At 34.7% G+C, this 23,965-nt stretch overlaps 1 protein-coding gene and 1 pseudogene across 1 annotated transcript; one reads left to right on the top strand and one right to left on the bottom strand.

The window, feature by feature from the left end:
* Positions 1-16,831: 16,831 nt before the first annotated feature.
* Positions 16,832-18,319, top strand: LOC104793252 (zinc finger CCCH domain-containing protein 44). Its single transcript, XM_010519576.3, has 2 exons — positions 16,832-17,258; positions 18,011-18,319. Exons 1-2 carry the CDS (start codon positions 16,950-16,952, stop codon positions 18,125-18,127), a joined length of 426 nt encoding a protein of 141 aa, XP_010517878.1. The 5' UTR covers positions 16,832-16,949; the 3' UTR covers positions 18,128-18,319.
* A 1,011-nt stretch (positions 18,320-19,330) lies between these two features.
* On the bottom strand, positions 19,331-19,827 carry LOC104709223 (splicing factor 3B subunit 6-like protein pseudogene; annotated as a pseudogene).
* Between the last annotated feature and the right edge of the window lie 4,138 nt (positions 19,828-23,965).

Genomic DNA, 23,965 nt, shown 5'->3' with positions numbered 1-23,965 from the left:
CCAGTAAGAAGAACCCAAACCTGGGCGGATCACGCCCTAGATCCGATTTGTTGAAGCTGTGTGAGGAAACCTAAAACAATAGGTCGCCGAAACCGAATCACCACCACACCAACTGTGAGTGGCTTAGAGCCATCGCGGTTTAGGCCATAGAGAGATCAGACAAAAAAGAAAACTGAATCATGCAACAAAATCAAACAACCCAAATCCTAGATCTAAAAGGAGAAAAGCTGGAAAAATCAGAGATCTCTCCACAAAAGAAAGTAGAGCTAGAGAACTAAGCAAAAAACTAAAGCCAAACCGACGCCATGGCCGCGGTGGCCCACACGCACTGGTCGGAAACAAAGATCTAATGTGGCGGCGAGTTCTTAAGAAGAGAGAGGGGAGAGCAAATATTAAGAAGAGAGAGGACGAAAAAAAAAAGTTGAGATTTCATTGCTTACATAATTCAAGTTGTGAGAGCGGATTAATTTTATTTTAGTAGCCTATATGACCATTTTTTAAATAATACTAGGTTTTACCCCGTGGTGTACCACGGGTCTATTATTTTGTTGATATGATACTGTAATGGTTTAGAAGTGCTTGTAGTCGATGATGAATTGCATCTATATATATACTGTTAACGGTTGTAGGTAGGATTTTGTAAAAACTCTTTATTTGCAAGTTGAGAATATACATTTTACGATTTGGTTAGTTATGATTTAAGAATGAATGATATGACATATTCTTATTATGATTCTCAATTGATATTATTGGATTAATAGTGTACATTTAAAGCTAATAAGATCTTACCAAATATGTAATCGTTTATTAAACGCAAATTAGATATTTTCTAAGATGTATTCATCTTGAATTAGTTGCTATATTATGCGGATGTGATTAAGAAGATGTGATTACATAATTTGTGTTATCAATACTTTTTGTCAAAGTCGGCCTTAGGAATTCGGCATGCAAATTAGATCTTTCCTAATTCATAAGATACACTGAGCAGTAATTGGATGTAAATAAGTACGCTATGGATTAAAAACATGCCCAAAATATTCGACAATCTTAAGGAGGATCCGGATAATTAAATCGGTTATAACTTTAGTTAAAAACCCGATCCGAAGTTGGCAAAAAGTGATAGCACCCTATTGTGCTCCAAAAATATATTTTGAGCTCTATATGTGGATATAATTGTTTGGTTACAAATATAGTAAGACAATTTTTAAAATATATATACGTTTATAAAAATTTAAATCACATCATATGATGAAAAAAATATAAAATTTTATTAACTTTATGTATTAAATAGTAATTAAAATAATGAAATATAAGATTAAATAAAAGTGAAAGGAGAATTATATTTTAATCTAACATATTGATTTAAATTAGGTATATAGATTTTAGGAAATTAATATTATCAAATAAGGAAATAATTCTGTTTGGTTGTAAGAATTGCAGATAATTTAGTTGAGACTTGTTTGGATACAAAGATAAGAGAGGATGACACAAAAATGTACTTCAAAAATGTTAAGATAGATGATATCTCCTTTCATAAATGTGAGGATTTTATCTAACGATCGAACTCACAACACGTTTGAATCAACCTCCGGACAAACGATTAACGAAATAAGAACTTAGAAAATAAAGAATGAAAGCAAGAACACCACGAATTAACGAGTTCACGTTCTAAACCGGAATGCTACGTCTCGCTGGAGATAGAACTCCGGAATCCACTAGAATCTTAGAATCAATCCGATCACAATCTCTCAAGCTTTCTCTCTCCTCTCTTCTCTCTTACTCTCTCTTTTCTTCAATCTAACAAACTCTAGATCATAACAAACTAAGAATAAATCTCGTGAGAGCAAGATACGAAGAATAAGAACTATCACCAAGGTATATAAGTCAACATCAATGTCTTAACCAGTATCACCAAGGTATATAAGTCAACATCAATGTCTTAACTATCACCAAGGTATATAAGTCAACTATCACCGCACCACGTGCTCCTCACATGTTCTTCTTTTGACAGCTTGAGAATGAACCGTCTCTTCCACCGAGAGTATCTTCTATACTTAGACTCTCTGTAAAACTGAGTCGTTCTCTTCAATTCTCCATCTTGACTATGTTTAACTTATATTGTCCCTGTAATTTTAGTTCTTGGAATCTATCTCCGGTACTTGAACTTCACCGCTCTTTACTGATGAGCTTTACCGCCCCTGTTCCTTGAGCTTCACCACTCATCACTTGAACTTTACCGCCTTTAAGACTATGAGCTTTGCCGCTCAATTATTTGAAACCCGGAGCATTTGTAGTGACCCTTCAAACTTATCAACCGATACAACCTTAGTGAAAATATCAGCTGAATTGCATTAACTTGCAATTTTTACATGCTTAACCAGACCTTCACTCACAATATCTTTGATAAAGTGAAGTCTGATATCAATGTGTTTGGTCCTTTCATGATGAACTGAGTTCTTTGCCAAAACAATAGCACTCTTGGGGAAATCTAAGTTCCTCAGCTAAACCCTTTAGCCAAATCGCCTCCTTGACAACTTCAGTAAGCGCCATGTATTCAGTTTCTATCGGAGAATACTTTCTGAAGCCTCGACTTCCAGCTGATCGTTTCCTCCAACAGTAACGCATACCCTGTGATCGACCTCCTTTTATCACTGTTATTCACATAATCTGAATCACATTATTTTCGTAACAAAAATTCGCTTGTTTCCTGTAGCGCAACTTCTTCCCCTCTGTTCCTCTCAATGTTCTTTCAGTGGTTTACTCATGAAATGACTAATCACACCCACTGGATAGGCAAGATCCGGCCTATTCCCTATCATAGAATACATGATGCTCTCAACAGTATTAGCATAAGGAACAATCTTCATCCTGGCAAACTGTTCCTTATACTCTTCCTTGGTGGCTGACTTCAATTGAAAATGAACTCCCATTGGAGTAGCAACTGACTTTTCTTGATCCATCTGAAAATTTCTTAGAACCTTTTTCACATATCCTTCCTGTGACAAAGTCAACAACCCAACAGAATGATTTCTAGTAATCTTCATACACATAATCTTCTTGGCCTCTCCAAAATCTTTCATCTCGAACTCTTTACTTAACTATCTCTTTAACTCATCAACTTAAGCTTTATTCACTGATGCTATCAATATGTCATCTACATATAGTAACAGATAGGCATACAAGCCATCTACCAACTTTTTCCAGTAGACACAACTATCATAAGCACTTCTTATAAATCTGACTCCTCTCATAAACTCATCAAACCTAAGATTCCACTATCTAGGCGACTGCTTAAGTCCATATAGAGATTTCTTAAGAAACACACCTTTTCAGGAGAATCTCTGATCAACAAATCCTTCTGGTTGCGCCATGACTATCTCTTCACCTAGAAAACCGTGTAGAAACACAGTTTTGACATCCATTTGTTGCAACTCCATGTTAAATTGTGCCATCATGGATAAAATGTACCTGATTGACATATGTTTAACAACAGGTGAGAATATCTCGGTATAACCAGTACCTTCTCTCTACGTAAAAACCTTAGCAACAAGCCTGGTTTTGAATCGCGGCGCCTTTACGCCTGGAATTCCTGATTTCCTAGTAAACACCCATCTGCATCCTACAACCTTCTTATTTTCTGGTTTGTCCCCAAGATCTCAAGTGTGATTCTTCCTGATTGAAGACATTTCTTGTTTCATAGCCTCATTCCAAGTTGAGTGACTCTTGATACGACTTTGGTTCCGCTTTACCACCATCTTCGGTGTAATAAGCAAAACCAACCATATTTGACTCATTATACTTCTTGTTAAACTTGATAGTCCTCGTGGCTCTATCATTGACCAATTGATAATCACTCAAGTCATCTTCATCTTCATCAGAACCTATATCCTCTTGACCATCTTGACTCTGATCCTGATTTACATTATCTTCACTCCGACTTGGATTCAAGGCAGCTCCACCATTGTCACTAGCTACTGGAGTCACTCCACCTTAATCAGAATCACCTGAACTTTCTCCAATATTCTCCAGCCCGGTTTCATAAGTGATAACCGGTGTGCCATTCTTCAAGTCTTTGTACATGATTTCTTCCCTAAATATCACATTCCGACTAATAACACACTTTCCTTCATCCAACAATCATACTTTGTAACACTTAACTCCCTCTGGATAGCTTGTAAAAACTCCTTTCTTAGCTCTAGGATTAAGCTTCCCTTGATCTGCATGAATGTACACCAAGCATCCAAACCTTCTTAACAAGCTGAGATCTGGTATTGTAGAGGTCCATCTTTCTTCAGGAAGAGCAAAATTAACCGCAGTGGAGGATGATCGATTGATCAAATAGACCGTTGTAACAGCTGCTTCAGCCCAAAAGTTTTTCTCCAATCCACTTTCACTCAACATGCTCCTAACTTTATCCATTATGGTTCTATTCATCCTTTTTGTAATACCATTTTGTTGTGGAGTATACGCACACGTCTTGTGTCTCAGTAACCCTTCGTCTCTGCAAAATTTATTAAACTGATGATTGCAATATTCCAAGCCATTATAGTCCTCAACTTCTTTACCTTTCTATCAGACTGATTCTCCATCATTTTCTTCCAGTCAACAAACTTCTCAAACGCTTCATCCTTCTTCTTAAGGAAATATATCCAAACCTTCCTTGAATAGTCGTCAATGAAGTACTGACTATTTCCTAATGATGGTGGATTGTGCGGAGACCCCCGTAAATTCAAATGTACGTAATCTAACTTTTCTTTCGTTACATGCTGTGCTGGGGAAAAACTCACTCTATGATTCTTACCAAACACACAATCTTTGCAGAATGTTAACTCCTTGATAGAATCCCTGCTCAAACATCATTTTTCACCAAAATTTCCATTCCTTTCTAACTCATATGGCCTTTATCATGACTGAACAACCTTTAATCACTTTTAGAACTCCATTTTGAGATTTGAACCAACATCCTTTATCTTCTAAGGTTCCCAAAGAAATTAGGTTTCTAGACATTGTTGGCATGTATCTTACATCTGTCAAGATCACTTGTGTACCATCAATATTCATGATCCTGACACTTCCAACCCCTTTAACCTGAGTGTAAGTATCATTTCCCATCTTGACAAAACCTGAGCTCAACTCTTTGAACTCCACAAACCAATCTCTCCTTGGCGTAATGTGGAAAAAACTCCTTGTATCAAGAATCCATTCATCCGCAGAACTTCCAGCTACTAACAACGTTTCATATATAGCCATCGAAACCATTGCAGGATCCGAGTTTGTCCCAGCTTTTGCCACACTGGCTTCTCCCTTATCAGATCTTGTATCTCTGTTTTTATTTTTCTCTAACCATTTGTAGCACTGCTTCTTAAAATGTCCTTCCTTCCCACAGATCCAACAAACACGTTTACCATCCCTAGACTTGGATCTAGATCTTCCTTTACCCTTTGGAGTCTGATTATTGCCTTCTGGTCTACCTATTGCAAAGTATCCTTCGCTTACAGACTTCCCATTCTGAGCTACTTCTCTCTCCTTATCTCTTGCAGCTACCATTACATCATCTAACCTTAGTTTTTCCCCACCGATACTATACTTCATAATCTCTACCAAGCTATCAAACCTAGCAGGCAAAGAACTCAACAAGATAATAGCCTAAACCTCATATGACACTTCAATTTGTAGATGATTCAAGTTAGCAACAATCTTCAAGAAATCATCAATATTATCATCAATATTTTTATTATCTTGCACCTTGAATGTGTAAAAGTTCAGCTGCGAATAAACTTGATGTGGAAGAGAGGTCGGCTGAAACATCTATCCAGCGTAGCCCATGCCTCTGCTGCAGTGTTACAAAGCTCAATATTCCTGAGGACCTTGTCTACGACATTCAGAAAGATAACGTTCTTCGCCTGATCGCATCTCTCCAACCTTGCTGCTTCATCAGATTCACGTTTCTTTTTCTTCTCTAGATCTTGTGCTTCTTCCTCCATGAGTGGAGGAACCAAAGGCTTCTCAATTACCGTATCCTTCAAACCGATGACGCTAAGATGTGCACGAATCCTTGTTTTCCACAAAGAAAAGTCTCTCGATCCATCGAACACCACAATCAGAACTCCAGACACCTTCGATTCACCATCGCTCAACAACCGCAGCTTTGATACCAATTTATGAGGATTTTATCTAACGATCAAACTCACAACACGCTTGAATTAATTTCCGGACTAACAATTAACGAAATAAGAACTTAAAAAGAAAGAATGAAAGCAAGAACACCACAAATTAACGAGTTCACGTTCCAAACCGGAATGCTACATCTCATCGGAGATAGAACTCCAGAATCCACTAGAATCTTAGAATCAATCCGATTACAATCTCTCAAGCTTTCTCTCTCCTCTCTTCTCTCTTAATCTATCTCTTCTCAGATCTAACAAACTCTAGATCATAACAAACTTAGAATAAATCTCTCGAGAGGAAGATAAGAAGAAGAAGAACTGTCACCAACATATATAAGTCAACGTCAACGTCTTCTCCAGTTTGACAACCAGCTAACCGCACCACGTGCTCCTCAGGTGTTCTTCTTTTGACAGCTTGAGAATAAACCCTCTCTTCCACCGAGAGTATCTTCTATACTTAGACTCTCTGAAGTAAAACTGAGTCATTCTCTTTAATGTATCCAACAAATTTTCTATGTCAACGCTTTTATCTTATTGATTTATATTTCTTTTATTTTTTTCTACCAATACATCTCTTGCTTGGATTTCTATCCCTTGTATCTCTTCATATATATGGTTCTGTAGTTTTTTAAAAATATTTTTCAATGCATGGACACACACATGTTTCTAATTTTCTCACATTATAGGAGGAGACAGATCTCTAGACATGGCTAATTTGAGATTTTTAAACTGCTCACTTGATCAAAGTATATTTTAACCATGTTTACTGTTGTGGTGTTTGTATTGAATTCTGAGTATTTTTGAACGATTCCAAGAAATAAAGTTACGTATGGTGAATACTTCACTTGAAGACAAAATGAAGAATATAAATACGCTCTCTCTACAGAAAAATCAGTCTCCACAAAGGAAAATTTATGTTGTATTGTTTCTTGGATCTTAATATTGTTTATTAGATTTTAATTAAGCCAAGACTAGAGAAAAATGAATTGGTACTTTTTTTTATAGTATGATATGTTAAGTTAGTTTTATTTTATTTTATTTTACCATGTTTCCTTATAGTATAGAAAAGTTTGTGAAAGTGAGGATAATTGTAATCTAATGTTTCCTTTGTTAATTTTTTTTTGTAGTTATAGAATTTCACAAATTCTTTAGTGTCTCTTCTTATAATTTCTCTTTGTTGTTGACCCTGTAATAAAGCAATTGAGGAAAATCACGTGAAGCAGCAAAGGTAAAATTAACTGCTTTAATTTACAAATTTTATATAGTATTTCATCTCATAGTGAACTCTTTAGATCATTTTCATGTATTTTCCCTTACGATCCTTTTAATTTTTATGTCTTTTGTCATCTATCTAAACATGTAGATCCTACCCGATACTATTGGGCTGATAGTAAGCTTGGCAATTAAAAATATTTGTTGACATGGGTTAACTTTCAGGGATTTGAATTTCATCAAGTTCACAAATTTAGTAACTAGCTTCCCTTTTTTTTTATCGTTAGCTATTATATCTATTTATTTTTTGTCAGCAAACACTCCATTAAATTAAGTTACAAGATTTTTGTACTCCCTTCTAAAGGGAGCATGATACAACCAACTAACTTACATAGGAGGAAGGAAAACTGCGGTATATTGCTTAAACAAGTGCAGAACATCCGAGTCAAACTCCAAAACCAGAGATAACAAGCTTGACAGCTTAAGTACAAACATCTAGAGAAAAAATAAAAAGGTATGGAAACCATAAAGATCGTGAAATCAACCAAGGAGATAAGCCACATAAAGTGACGGGAGGCTGACCAAGACCGAATCACTGACCACAAAACGACAAATTGCCACACTGGCATACAAAGATTCCGATGGGTTTTTAAAAACCTAACTCGCACTAAAGATGATGAATCTTCAGCTCCCTGAAAAGGAAGGCAGCATGTAGGTTGGGAACGAGTTCCCAAAACTCGAGTGACGTAAAAAGTGTCCAAGATAAAAACCACCTTGCCACACCATGTTGCAAGATCTGAACCAAGTGGATAAGGAACAACAAAGATTATGACGAAACCATGTAGTCAAAAAAAAATTGAAATGAGGAGGATGCTTTTGCCTTATTTCTCTCAATACATGAGGAATGTCTCTCATTGAATGAGGTAAAGATAACAAACCCTTGAGTTTCGTTCCCAATTATCCAATTTTTCAAGTAAAATATGAGATAAAGTGAACAATATGAGAATGATGATATTAATGATCTCTCCAAAATGGAGGAAACAATGGAGTAAATGACTAAATGTTGGACTCTTGATGTTTTGATAGCCAAGTTTAAAAAAAAATCTCCATGTAAATGGGATTTGATGATACAAGTCTCTCCAAAATAAAGTCACCGTCTTAGTAGAAGAGTGATGGAAAATTAGACTAGGTCCTATGATCATAATCCACAAATCACTCCTAATCTAGGCCCATGCCCATCGGTAATAGAATCTAAATTTAATAATCAAATGTTGGCCCATTAATTGTGTAGTCCAACAATGGTCCATCTCCATTCCCTGAAACCCTAGCTTCAAAACAAAATTGTGGGAATGGAGAGATGTGCTGCCGATGGCCAGAAATGGGATGACGGCTGACGCGGCGAGATATTGAACTCCAGCCGGTAGACATAGAGATCCGAGACTTGCTTTGCCGGAAAAATGATATGAGCCAGCAAATCTCATTACGATAGAGATCGAGAAGCAGAAATTGGTATAGCATCCACCGGTTAGACTCGATTCCCATCTGTGGGAATCGGAAGCGGAAAGATCTTCTGCTGCATATGTACTTTGTCGCTCCCAAGGGGAGGAATTCTTAAACAATGGCAAAAACGAATCCATTCGCCGGAGCCAGACCTCAAAGCCATTGATGAAGAAACCAGAATCATGAACTAGATCTGGTCGGAGAATGTGCACCGGAGGAGACTCTTCATGTCAGAGCAAGCGGCTCATGAGCCAGGTCCAGAATGGAAGATTACCGGAAACGAAAGGGGAGTCATGTGAGTCTTCATGAGAGAGGTGCGATATGCCATAAGAGAAGCCGCGGTGAGAGTTCATCGGAAATGGATCTTTGGCTAGATTAGCCGAGAAGGAGTCTATTATGATGTTGCAACTCGGCAAACGAATCACAAGAGAGGTTGGAGAAGACAACGGTGAAGACAGCAAATAGGCGGATCCATGAGTAGAGGCTCTTCGGCTAAACACCGAGACACAATCTCGACCACCGAAGGTCGGAGTAACAACTGACTGGATTGGCAAGTAGAGATAACAAGTTGTGGTTTGGAAAAAGGAATATCTTAGGATTAGAACCGAGAAACTCTCCACTCCAAGAGAAAGTCGTGGGTAAACCAGATCTTCATCGGAGGAGAGTCTGGAGCCACCAGAGGTCTTGCCGAAGAAGCATAACAACCGGAGCAGACCGGAAGTAAGACCGTCGAATGCTAGATCTGAAAACTCAGCCCTTTTGCGGTGGCCGGAAGTTCTAAAAAGGGGCAAAGAAGGAGTGGGTGGACGGAGATTTGTTAAAGGAGAAGTGAGAGATTTGCCGGTGTCGGAGTTCATTGACAGAAAAGTTGTCTTGTTTATAGGTTGTCATTTAATGATCTTGGGAAGTCGACAGGCACATTGTTAAAAAATAAGGATCACATAGCTATTATATCTCTTATGTTCCCATAGTTGTGTAATTTTGGTGGTAGATACATTACATCATATTGTAGACGTGGTTCATCTTCATTAGGTACAAAGAGGGGGAAAGTCAATACAAACAAAGTCCTTGCAAGTCAATATTCAGTTCCATAAGAGTAGTTCGACTTTGATCACCAAAGAAGAAGAAAAAGAAAAATTATATACAACATACTTATATTTGTAAATACCAGAAAGTGTAACAGAAATTAAAAACTTATATTTGTAAATACCAGTTGCAATGAACAGAATACAAAATACATTTAACAAAATGTTAGACATAGATCACATAATTTTAACTCATATACTAAAAAAAATTATTTACAATTAAGTTATTTTAACTTTCAAATATGTACCAGGCGTAGTGATATCTTGTGTTTTTGTTGGGTTTTAAGCCTTGTTTTTGCATAGTTTTGTTGCATAATCTAGTCATTCTAGGTTGTTTTAGGAGCATTTGCATCTAGTGTGTTATCTCTCAGGTTCTTAGAGTAATGTCAACACATTTGGAGCAGTTGGACATGTTTTGGTGCAAAGAAGCAAAGAGGAGTGGAATTGGAGAAGTGACAAGGGATCAGGAAGCATACACGACCATCATCGGTCAGGACCAGCGGCCAAGCACTGGCCGATGGAAGAGTAGACGTGCATTGATCGTTTGGAGCAGCGGCCAAGAGCAGCGGCCAAGAGAACCGGCCAAACGGTGGCCACCTGAAGAGGAGATGCATTTAATCGTTTAGACCAGCGACCATCCCAATCGGTCAAGAGCTGGCCAATGGAGTTCAGTAAGAGGAAGATCGCCACCACTAGCGGCCAAGACCAGCAGCCAAGCCATGGCCGCTGGAGCCAACACCACACTTGTTTTCTTTTTGAACCGGGTTTGACCCAATTTGTTTTGGGTTGACCCAGGTTCTCTTTTATTTTGCTATAAATACTCTAACCCTATTAAGGGGAGACGAATCTCTTATCTTTTGTTTATCTCTTGTTTAGCAGCCACTTAAGGTTCTTAAGCTCATCTACTCTTGGTTTGTCGAATGATTGAGTACTTTTAAGTTTTTTAATAACAATTTCTCTTTCAAATCTCTTAAGCTATAATCTCTTATCATGATTTCACAAAGATCAAACCATTTCCTTTGTGTGATCATGATGATGAGTGAGTAGATCTTTTAGAACTTTGGGATAGGTAGATTAGGGAGATAGATGATTGATCTTTGATGTATAGGGTTTTATTTATGTGTTTTCTATCTTGTTTGGTGTTTATAATGCTAGATCAGCCTTGATCATGTTGATTCTAGACTTTAGGAATTTCATGCCCACAAGGTGTTTGATTAAATTCCTGAACCAAATTATTCAAGAGCTTTGCATTCCTAGCCAATGGAAATTGATGATTAGGGTGCTTAGTGGTATTGAGACTTGTTCTTAATGCATGCTTATCTTGTGATTGCCTTTGGAAAAAGTTGATTATCACTTAATTAGCATAGGAATCTCTATCATGGAAATGAATTGATTTGCATTAGTGTTTTTAGCCATAGGATTGTTCTTGATTGTTGCTTAGACATATAGGATTGGTTAGCTATCTCCCAAGTCAATTACCTTGCCCAGAGTTCATTTGTTTAAACTTGATTTACAGTTTGTTGCTAGTTGTGTTCTGTTTCTTTGAGTTTGCATTGTTTTGATTTGGCTTGTTTTCTATCTTTGAATCAGTTAGTTAGCTAAGATTGTTACAAAGAACCAATTCCTGTTTAAGAATAGATTAAGCATCTTTGTGCATTCCTAGTGTGTTGATTAATGCAGATTGTGGATTGATAATTTAATTGAAGTAAAAGTACTACATCACGTAGTCCCAGTTATCCTCTAGTCTCATAAAAAATAGTTATATTAACGCTATCGAAAACACCTTTATAATTACAATCTCATATATAAGTTTTATTTTTATAGTAAATAGAAAATCGGGATAATTTTGTATTTTTTATCACCTATAAATTAGTTTGAGTATTTTTTTTGGCATTTTTCCCGTTTAACTTAGTTTTTTATTATTGGCAAATGTTATTAACTTTATAGATTAAAATTTATGTGATATTTATAATGTTTATAAAATCTGAATTATACAAATTGAATTAAACAAACTAATGAGTATTTTGGTAATTTTGTTATGTAATTGCTCCAAAATTATGATATACACCCAGTTTTTCAAAAACCAAAAACAAATGCATGTAGCTTTGCAATTTCATTCTTGTGTTTAGGATTGAGTCTAGAAGCCTTTAGTATGCATTTGCATTTGCATTTGGGATAACAATGAAGCTACCTTGTTAGAAGTAGAGTCTTAGGATTGAACCCACAACCCTCATTTATAGTTCATTGGTGCTTGTTTAATCTTTGGGAAAAAATGAAGAGTCTAAGCTTAAATCATTGTGTCACTTGAAAGCATTTTCTTCTAGTGTAAAGCTTGCTTGATCATTGCTGCATCTCTATATTATTTGGACTTTAATTTGATCTTAAATTATCTTGCTTATATACTATGAATGCTAGCTCATGGAACTTTCAATTGGGTTAACAATCTCTATTTTCCACTCTATTTTGGTTAACCCAATCTCTTGCCATACCTTTGAACCCAAACCTTTTCTTTCAAGCCTTGTGTTGATTTTTTGAGTGAGGCCTTTTTCTTGATAATTCTATAGGTTGTAAAATCTTGAGAGTATTGAGAATGACAAAGAACTGAATCTTGTTTTAGCTAGGTTGGGAATCTCTAGAACTAGCTAGTAGGACTGGTTTTGAAAGAAATAGGTGGTTAGAATCTTGATTTGGGTAAAGGTTTGGAAACAAGAGAGATTAAGGAGGGAGAAAGAAAGAGTTACTTGGTCAAAAGAAAGGAAAATATCTATCTCTAAGGTTAAGTTTTGTTAAAAGCTCTAAGTCTCTAAGAATGAAAAGAGAGAGAATTGTCTAGTTGTTGTCTCCTAGAAAAGTTTTATAAAAAAAAAGAGAATGCTAAAGCATAGTTTAATAAGAATGGGAGTTCAACAAGAGAAGTTCAAAGAAGTAAAGAAAAAAAAAAGAGCTTGTGTTTAAAGTGAAGCCTTGGAGATATTCAAAAGTTTAAGACCATAAGTAAAGAAGAAAAAGGGTTTAAGTTGAATAAGGTTGAGTTTTTGGGTTTGAAAGAAAGTTAAGAAATATGAGAAAAATGGTAGAAAAGCTTCTAGGTGGGTAGAACATCAAGAGCTAAGCTTTGTATGCCTAAATTATTTTCAGTCTTAGATTGGTTTCACAACCGTCTAGCATTCCTCTTTGTTTGAGACTAAACCACCCAAAAACACCATTACCAACCACTTTATAAAAAACCTTTCCCTTAAACCAATTGAGCTAGATTCATTTTCCATTTGCAAGATCACACCAAACACTTTAATCAATGTGAAAGAGATGCTCAATAGGACTGCAAGTCTTTACAAATAGATAGAAAGTGAACTAGAGTGGTGTATTGTGAAAAGCATAGAAAAATATTTGTAAGGACTTTGATTGATCTTAGAACCATTGAATTACATTTAAGGACTGTGGTTTGAATCCTTTGTTGATACTTTTTGGTTCTGAATCCCTTTTTCAAACCCCTCTCTCTCACTTTTGTTTGGTTCTTGCTTGAGGACTAGCAAGAGATAAGTTTGGGGGAGTTGATATCTTGTGTTTTTGTTGGGTTATAAGCCTTGTTTTTGCATAGTTTTGTTGCATAATCTCGTCATTATAGGTTGTTTTAGGAGCATTTGCATCTAGTGTGTTATCTCTCAGGTTCTTGGAGTAATCTCAACACATTTGGAGCATTTGAACTTGTTTTGGTGCAAAGAAGCAAAGAGGAGTGGAATTGGAGAAGTGACAAGGGATCAGGAAGCATACACGACCATCATCGGTCAGGACCAGCGGCCAAGCACTGGCCGATGGAAGAGTAGACGTGCATTGATCGTTTGGAGCAGCGGCCAAACGGTGGCCGCGTGAAGAGGAGATGCATTTGATCGTTTGGACCAGCGACCATCCCAATCGGTCAAGAGCTGGCCGATGGAGTTCAGTAAGAGGAAGATCGCCACCACCAGCGGCCAAGACCAGCAGCCAAGCCATGGCCGCTGGAGCCAACACCACACTTGTTTTATTTTTGAACCGGGTTTGACCAAGTTTGTTTTGGGTTGACCCAGGTTCTCTTTTATTTTGCTATAAATACTCTAACCTTATTAAGGGGAGACGAATCTCTTATTTTTTGTTTATCTCTTGTTTAGCAGCCACTTAGGGTTCTTAAGCTCATCTACTCTTGGTTTGTTGAATGATTGAGTACTTTTAAGTTTTTAATAGCAATTTCTCTTTCAAATCTCTTAAGCTATAATCTCTTATCATGATTTCACAAATATCAAACTATTTCCTTTGTGTGATCATGATGATGAGTGAGTAGATCTTTTAGAACTTTGGGATAGGTAGATTAGGGAGATAGATGATTGATCTTTGATGTCTAAGGTTTTATTTATGTGTTTCCTATCTTGTTTGGTGTTTATAATGCTAGATCAGCCTTGATCATGTTGATTCTAGACTTTAGGAATTTCATGCCCACAAGGTGTTTGATTAAATTCCTGAACCAAATTATTCAAGAGCTTTGCATTCCTAGCCAATGGAAATTGATGATTAGGGTGCTTAGTGGTATTGAGACTTGTTCTTAATGCATGCTTATCTTGTGATTGCCTTTGGAAAAAGTTGATTATCACTTAATTAGCATAGGAATCTCTATCATGGAAATGAATTGATTTGCATTAGTGTTTTTAGCCATAGGATTGTTCTTGATTGTTGCTTAGACATATAGGATTGGTTAGCTATCTCCCAAGTCAATTACCTTGCCCAGAGTTCATTTGTTTAAACTTGATTTACAGTTTGTTGCTAGTTGTGTTCTGTTTCTTTGAGTTTGCATTGTTTTGATTTGGCTTGTTTTCTATCTTTGAATCAGTTAGTTAGCTAAGATTGTTACAAAGAACCAATTCCTGTTTAAGAATAGATTAAGCATCTTTGTGCATTCCTAGTGTGTTGATTAATGCAGATTGTGGATTGATAATTTAATTGAAGTAAAAGTACTACATCACGTAGTCCCAGTTATCCTCTAGTCTCATAAAAAATAGTTATATTAACGCTATCGAAAACACCTTTATAATTACAATCTCATATATAAGTTTTATTTTTATAGTAAATAGAAAATCGGGATAATTTTGTATTTTTTATCACCTATAAATTAGTTTGAGTATTTTTTTTGGCATTTTTCCCGTTTTACTTAGTTTTTTATTATTGGCAAATGTTATTAACTTTATAGATTAAAATTTATGTGATATTTATAATGTTTATAAAATCTGAATTATACAAATTGAATTAAACAAACTAATGAGTATTTTGGTAATTTTGTTATGTAATTGCTCCAAAATTATGATATACACCCAGTTTTTCCATAGTAGTAATAGTAGGATTGTTTGTTTATGATTGGATAATTGGTGTAATAATGTTCATTCCATTAGTAATATGTTTATGGTTTATGTCGGGTGGCGCAGTTTCAGACTCGGTTGTTATTCAACTAGGCTCTCAGTCGTGCTCTATATTCTAAAGAATTCTTACGGTTAACAAATAATTTAGAACGAATTATGTTTGTATATATCCTTTAATCTAAAACGAATTATGTTGTATTTGTTTTTTGTTTTACTTGTCGCTTTTTGAAACATGCAACACTATCAAAAAAAAGATTTGCTAAATACTCAAAAAGGCCTTTAATATGTTTTAATTAAAACCCGGTATATCTCGGTTTGTTTGTGTGATGTTACTATAGTGAGAATCAAGGCAGTGAAAAGATAGGAAGATAAACTTTATTTCTCCATGTTATGCTTTCCTTAGGCTATAGATTCTTTGTCACTTCTTCTAGGAAGATCAACTCTATATTGAGATGAGAACTGCTTAGACTCTAGTTGATAGCTCTTGTAATCAGAAAATGTCAAATCTTTCCTGTTTTTATAGTCTCTAGGAATCAGAAAATGTGGAATCTTTTGTGTTTGATAGCTCTTGGAATCAGAAAGTGTATAATAATTCGTGTCTGATAAAAGTTTGGTTATTTAGATATGTAGTTATCTTCTAATGTGATGTTGCAAAGTGCACATTTTATGACGATGGAGATTTGATGATAACTAGCCTCTCTGGATGTATGGTCTGGTTTGGTTAGAACTTAGAATCGGTGTTTTCGTTTACGCAAACTGTCTGATTAGGATAGTTTCACATGGAAGAAGAATGGTTTGCTGCTGCTTTTTTTTTTTTAATGTTTAAATAAAGAGTTCATGAGGAAATTCTCTTTTTGATTCAATGGTGTGTGGCTTTTGAATTGTGCAGATAATGCAAACCAAGATAGGCTAAGCTGCTTCTAATGGTTATCCTGAAAATTGATCGGACATTGTTTTATTTTGGACAACTTTGGCATGTTTTCATTTTTATTTCAAGACAACATTTCTTTGTTTTACACATTTTTTTATGATGGAAACAGTTTTTATAATAGAAAATTTTTAATTTCAAAAAACTATATTTTAAAAAATAAGAGACTCAAAATTATATTCCACCATTGGATGGAATAATTTTAATTAGGAGATCAAGTGTTCTTATTTTTTAAACAGTACATAATATATTCATTAAAAATTCAAATAGTACATAACAGGCTCAAAATTAAAATCCTAGGGATGCCCTAAAGAATTCTTACGGTTAACAAATAATTTAGAACGAATTATGTTTGTATATATCCTTTAATCTAAAACGAATTATGTTGTATTTGTTTTTTGTTTTACTTGTCGCTTTTTCAAAAACATGCAACACTATAAAAAAAAAAAAAGATTTGTTAAATACTCAAAAAGTCCTTTAATATGTTTTAATTAAAAAAATTAAGGAAAAAAAAGAAAAAGGAAAAAGTAAAGGGCAAATAAATATTTCTCCTCGATTAAGACAAAAATCAGAAAAACCAAAAAAAAAAAAAAAAAAGTTAAAAGGATAACACAAAACCCCTCTTTCGTCTCCCCCAAATCCACACTACTACCACACAGACAAAATCACACCGAAAATGGCGGTTTCTTCCGGCACATTCTCCACCTTCCTCTGCATCAAAACGCCGTCGTTCCGCAACGCATCAACTCCTCCTTCGTCTCTCAGGCTCGCCTCTCTCCCAGCGGCTAAGCTACGCTTGGTCCGAGCAGTAACATCTGCGACTGAGTCTTCGGAGCCAACCGCAACCAATAAGAGAGTTCCACGCGGTATCATGAAGCCTCGACCAGTGACCCCTGAGATGCAAGACATCGTCGGTCTTCCTGAAATCCCTCGCACACAAGCTCTCAAACGCATTTGGGCTTACATCAAAGAACACGACCTTCAAGTAAATCAAATCTAATTTCTCTCTTTACAACATTCTGGTTTGGTCTTTCTTAGGGTTATGTCTTGATTTCTTCAATCTGGCTGTTTGGTGTTTTAAAAAGGGTCAAATTTTAGGGTTTATGGTAGGAAAATTGGATTAGGGTTGTCTTCTTGTAACTTAAAGCTGAGAACTTTGTTTCTGTGAGTAGTTGCAATCTAGAGCTTTTGTCTATTAACTAATGAAGGTAGTTTGAATGTCTTGTAAGATTTGCTTATTGGGAGTGAAGATGTTTATATAGTAGTTGATATTAGTGACCAATTGCTTCATATGATTTTTGTGGTAGATGTGTGTGTGTATAAGCAGTTTTGATTCTTTGATTGAGTCTGACTTGAACATGTTTGGCAATGTGTGTCCTTTGAGGTGACAGCTATGTTTCTCAGCCTCTCTGTTCCTGAGACTTTTTTCTATAGTACATTGGCATTCTCAAAATGGAACTCTGTCAGCTCTTGAAATGCTTCTTCTATTGTATTTCAATTTTTCTAAGATGCAACTTTTGGTATTGTTGCTGTTTGGTTTAGGTTCTCTTTCAGCTCTTTGAAATTCTTGTTCTATTGTGTTTCAAGTGCTTAGGATGTTGTTTCTCTGTAGCTTTTATAGTCTATAGCAACCAAGTAGCCAAAACTTATTGTGTTACTTTCTCTGAGAAAGCTCTTGCTTATTTTTCTCCTTTGCTATGTACAATGTTTTACTGATTGACTAATTTTGTTCTTCAGGACCCACAAAACAAGAGAGAAATACTATGTGACGAGAAGCTGAAGAAGATATTCGAAGGTAAAGATCGGGTTGGGTTCCTTGAGATTGCAAAGCTCATCGGTCCTCACTTCCTCTGATGGAATGATAGCCAGAAGTTGGAGAAGACTTTAGATTAAGATTAGTAAGTTAGGGTTTTTGGCTTTTTGCAAACAGAGTACTTGAGAAGGGTTTACTTGTCTTTTTTTTTTTTGGTGTGTGGCTTCAATGGATGTTATGTACTTATGTAGACCTTGCTTCCTAATGTTGTTTGCGTTCTCGTTTCCATTTCAGATTCTATGTCTTGGTTTTTTTCTGTGGCTTCAGTGGATGTTATGTAGACTATCTACTACGTGGTAAGTAAAACAAAATACCGGTAAAAACCTGCAGAAATTAACAGAGTCAAATTATAACTTTCATCAATCTCAAATTTAATATATTTCTGTATATATCTGCTTTCTTCACCTCATCTTCTGCTTCTTCCACATCTACAACATGCTTGTCCTTTTTGCATCATGTTCTGTAAATGGTGTATATGATTTAATATATAGCAATTGAGAGCATGTTTAATCGCACTCTTTTTAGATGTGGACAAGCATGTTCTGTAAATTACCGATTTGCTTTTGCATCATGTTCTGTAAGTAGTTAGAGATCAAATTACCACTTAGACAGTCACACAGTTTTTTTTTCTTTTATTAGAAACATCAAAAGCTCATATAATTATAATAAAAATGAAAATCATTATTCTAAATAAATAAGTATATTACTGCATGTTATAAAGATTTTCTAAAAAGGGGTTTGGAGAGTGTTGTTATTAATATACACCTTTTTGAATATTTATAACGAACTATTGGTAGAAAAAAAAAGATTATGAAAAAAATTGGTAGAAGATGATTATGCTGTATATCTCTTATATACAGATGAATTTCCTAAACTAAGATAAGGATACATTTTAAACAATATATGTAGAGATAATGCTAAATTTCCTAAGCTCAATATTAACATTTATCATAATCTTCTAGATTCTTCTAGAAAGAGAAACATTCTCTTGATTTCCATCTTTTGGGTTTTGTCATCTCGACCTCGGCCGGTTGGTTCTCCATCTCCTAATAAAAAATAAAGGAAATCTTAAAATTGTCAAAACCTGGCTTGCCTCCCAAGTAACTACGATGCCGCTGCGTCATGTTTGGCTTCGAGTAACCCTTCGATCATCCAAACAAATTGTTAAAGTAATAGCCAATTTGAAATTTAAAAAGTTTTAAGAGCAAAATAGTTCAAAAAACATCACCCAATTTAAACCCTAATTGATTATTAGTAATAAATAAATAAAAAACCCTAAATCGCAGCAGTAACTGATCACAGCCTCGAGGAACATCGATCACTTATCTTTAGTAGAGACTCCATACTTCTCCTGCAACTTAGCGAGCTCCTCTTCATTCTTCTTCAAGTCAACCTTCTTGCTCATCTTAGTGGGTTGGTAATACTGCACGATAAGGTACCGATTCGCTACCTGGAAGCCGGTGAGATGATCGACAGCTCTCTTGGCGTCGTAGATATTGTCGTAAACAACGAAGGCCGTGCCTTTTGTGGCCTTGTCGCAACCGATTCGAATCTGACGAATACCACCCTTTTTGCAGTACTTACCGAAGATATCGTACATCTCTTCGCTCGTTATGCTAAAAGGTATGTTACGAACGTAGAGTAGACGAGTCACCTCCGGTGGGAGCCTGATGTCTTCTGCCTTGAGTTCGCGAGGATGAGGCGGCATTGTCGTAGCTTCTCTTTTTCTTAATTCCTTAAGCCGGAGAAAAAAACTTCTCTAAGAAAAAAGAAAAGTCTAGTCTGATTTCGATCGACGTGAGTATATATTTATAGGGTTGGAATTGGAACAATTTTGTAAAGGTGTGATTGGTTATTATGGAAATAGAGTAAGCTTAACAAAAAATACTGGCGAGGAGATATATTGACGGTGTTATGTAAATCATTAACCGAAAGGAACCTACCAAACCGATAATTTGTGATTGGTTTAATGTCCAATTATTGTACTGATCAACTCTAAAGTATACTGATTGTATATATTATTGTGTTACCGGTCCGGTTTGAGATTTGCTATCCAAGTATCCAACCACACATACACATGTGACTCGGGTTACTATCTCTGTTCTTGTTAATTAACAAATAGCCTTCCTATTCGTATTGTTTATCAATCCATCCAATCAGATTCATAAAGGAGCTTTATTAGTCTATATATACGATACAAAATATTTTGACGATGATATTTTAGACCAATGTATTCTTGATCAGTGAGGATCTTTCGTCGATGTTCACAACTCACCGTTGAGGTCAGGAAGAAGCTAAATACACATATTTTTTTCATTATTGTTTCGTTTTCGATGCTTAAAACCCGGGAGAAATCAAAAATTTTCACACTTTAAAAATAAACTTTGTTGGATTTATACAAAAAGTTTAAATATCATACGTACTTTTAATACGAACACACACACATTATTATAGAGTGTTTAAATAGCAGTTGAATCTTAATGATGTGGAAGCAACTAGTCAATCTCCGTTAACCAACGAAATAGTATATATATCATGTTAATTAACCTTGTAAGTTGACTTTAACGACAAGATAAAAATAGTAAAATCAATAAAAATTAGATATTTAATTAAAATAATCAAGTAAAATTTATTATCCCTGTATAAGCAAAAGAGAAGTACAAAATCGACAATGGGTCGGGTCAAAATTAGAAAATTACCCGAAATCAACCAAATTGGATCCAACCATCCATGTCAGAAATATCTGTTTCGTTTATAATGGGTTATCGGATTAGAATCTGAAAATATATTAAATTTTGCAATATTTATTTAAATTATACTCCTAAGGAAAACTAAACAAACATTTCAAACAAAAAAAACCATATTAATTACGCGGATATTGGCTTTCCTATTTTTTAGGAAATCCATATATATAATTTTTAAATAAAATCATATTTGTTATTTATAAAATAACATATTTCTTATATGACTAAAGTTATTAGTAACTAATAAAGAAAAATGTAAATTTTACAATGAAATAATTTAATAAAAATCTTTAATTTTTTTGAAAAGAGAATATTTTTTAAAACAAATTTTAAAAATTTACAAAAATAATATTGAGTTTGTTATAAAATTATCTATGTAATTCTAATAAAGCACATAATAATAATAATGTAATTTATCTACACCATCAAATAGAAAATAATTTAATTATATGATGATTTTAATTTTCTAAACCATCACAAAACCTTTAATTGATTGATGATTAAAACCACTTGTTATTCAATTGATGATTTTAATTTTCTAAACCATCACAAAACCTTAAAATCACTTGTTATTCAATTGATGATATTTAAAAATCTTTAGAAATCCTATGTTATTCAACTTGACATTTATGTAAAATGATTTAAAATAATACACAATCTCTTGTTATTCAATTAGAATTTATAAAACTTACTTGAAATCTAGTCTTATTCAAAGTATCACAACTTTTTTTAAAAATGCTACTTTGAATAATTCTAGGATACTTGTTTTTATTTTTTAGTTGAAAAATATGACTAATAAAATCACACCCTTTGAGGTGGAATTTTGAAGGATTTCAGAAAAAAAAAACATTGGTTCATCGTTTCTGTAACCCTTCTCGTACAGCTATGAGGTTTCCGATTCATAGATGTCACCACCATCACCTTTCCAGATTTTCTCCATCCTTTTCGTCCCAAATTTTCTTCCTCTTCCCATAATAGTTTTAGTGGTCGCAGTTAACTTTATGATGGTGACGACAATTCTTCGCCGCAATCATCTTCCAACCAGAACACAAAACTCTTCCTACCGTGTATCATAAGAGAGCATGAAATGACAGTTTCAATGGTCATAGTCAACATTGGCTACCGTGTTAACACTTGGTCGTGTCGCCGTCGTTCCACTTATCGTCGCAAGTACGTTAATTTGTTAACTGCAATTTGTTTTGAATTCGATTATTCAAATGTTGTGGTCTAACAAGAAAATCTAATCCTTTCTGGTTATGTAGAATTATTTCTTGAGCTCAATATTAGACACAGATACGCTTTGTTTTGGATAGTTCTATTACAATTTCAGACATTGAGTTGGAGTTTTAAACGTTCAGCTAAGTTTTACTCTTCACTTATGTTTAACTAAACAAACTCCATCTCTTTAGTGTTGTGTAATATTTAATATATTGGTCTCACAATATGCTATCGACATTGCTATTTTACCATGCATTGAATCATGCTTTAAAAGAGACCATTTGAATATGCAGGTGAAATGAAAGCATAAACTGATCATGATGACTCCTCTTTCTATTGTGCTTTGCAGCTCAAGACGATGTTGCTTGAATTCAATCTTAATTATGATGCAAATTATGAATATATCTGAAGCCATATACATATTGGATACATTCATATGAGGAAGAGTAGTATAATGATTATATTCGTTGGGGAAGGGGAAGGGGAAGGGGAAGGTACAGCTGTGTTTTTGTAAACCCAAAAGACTTGCAAAAGGAGAAGGGGCATGCACTTTTGTTGACCTTTACAAGGGCTGTCCTAAATTAATGCACACTTCCATTATCTCTATTTGAAGTAGACCTGCAAATATGTTTGTCCAACTTTTCTAAATTCATATACAGAGAAGAGAAGTCTTTGATTACTCAGACTTTGCTTACTACCATTATACAATATAGTCTTCAAATGTGTAGTAAATCTCTCCCATCATGAATCACAAATTAAAAATTCAAAGAAAATGTCAAAAGGAACTAAACTTGTATGTTCAGTTGTCTACCAAAGTCTCTTAGCATTAACTTTGTTCCATTCCACCAAATTTTTACATGGCAAATTGGCAACAATAGTGATTTGTTTTCTGTTTTGATAAAGGTACCGATGATGTGAATAAACTCAACTTTTCCTTTTTTTTGTTCTACAAATCTCTCAGAATCACCTAAACTCTCAACAAATCACAAGCTAATTTTTTTCTTCTTACAAATAAAAAATAAACAATTCCACCAAATAATTTAAAACTCACTTAAATCTCATAAAATATAAAATTTCCAAAATCTCACAAAATCCTCTCAAATCTTGTTTCAATACCCCCTCTAAATATTGAAACTGAGTTTATTTATCCTATAAATATAGAAGTCGACTAACATATTAACTCCTCACTAATCATTGAAACTTTTCTATTTTTATTGATATTTTTAACTTATGTCGAAACAATGACTGTTGCATGGTTTCAAACGAGAATACATGTTTCTTGAATCACTTCAATGAACATATGGTGCTTTTTTGAATCCTCTTTATTTGATAGCGATGATTTGCTCATGTGTCAATATGTTAGTTTTTATATAAAGACCATTTTTTTTTCTTTGGTCATGATTTGATGATAGATTGTTTTTAACTAGGATACAAAAATAAATCTGAATGTATCCAAAAATAATATGGATTTATAAAAAAAAATACAAATTTGAATGTAGCTTTTCTTTTTATGTGCTTCAATTTGACAAATAAACACATTTCACGGCCATATATTTTAATGTCTCTTAACGTATTTTTCAAAAAATTTAAGAACAGATCTGACTTTCTTTTGCATGAAAGGGAGAGAAAAAGACATGTTGGGTGAGATAAGATAATTGTTGGTAGAAGAGAGAGGATTTGATATATAAGCTCATTGAGATTTGATATTACCATTTTTTTTTCATTGTACTATTTTATCCAAAACCATTACACAGATATATGATTTAATGTAATTTATTATACTAAAATTTATATGTTGTATATGTCCGCAAATATTCCCGTGTTGTAGTGCGGGTGAGATCCTAGTATATATTATTTGGAATAAGCTGAAACGTTTCGATAAACCAAAATGAAAAATTTAGGTATTTTGGGGTTGTT

This window comes from Camelina sativa, chromosome 1, assembly GCF_030686135.1.
Source record: "Camelina sativa cultivar CO46 ecotype springtype chromosome 1, ASM3068613v1".
In the NCBI taxonomy this organism is placed as follows: domain Eukaryota; kingdom Viridiplantae; phylum Streptophyta; class Magnoliopsida; order Brassicales; family Brassicaceae; genus Camelina; species Camelina sativa.
The sequence above is the reverse complement of the archived record's forward strand: the minus strand, read 5'-3'. Positions and strand labels throughout refer to the sequence as shown.

Excerpts from the sequence above, each read along its gene's own strand:
- LOC104793252 (XM_010519576.3), top strand. The coding sequence starts at position 16,950 with ATGGCGGTTTCTTCCGGCACATTCTCCACCTTCCTCTGCATCAAAACG. Across the intron at positions 17,259-18,010 it reads TCAAAGAACACGACCTTCAA|GACCCACAAAACAAGAGAGA; the intron begins GTAAATCAAATC and ends TTTGTTCTTCAG.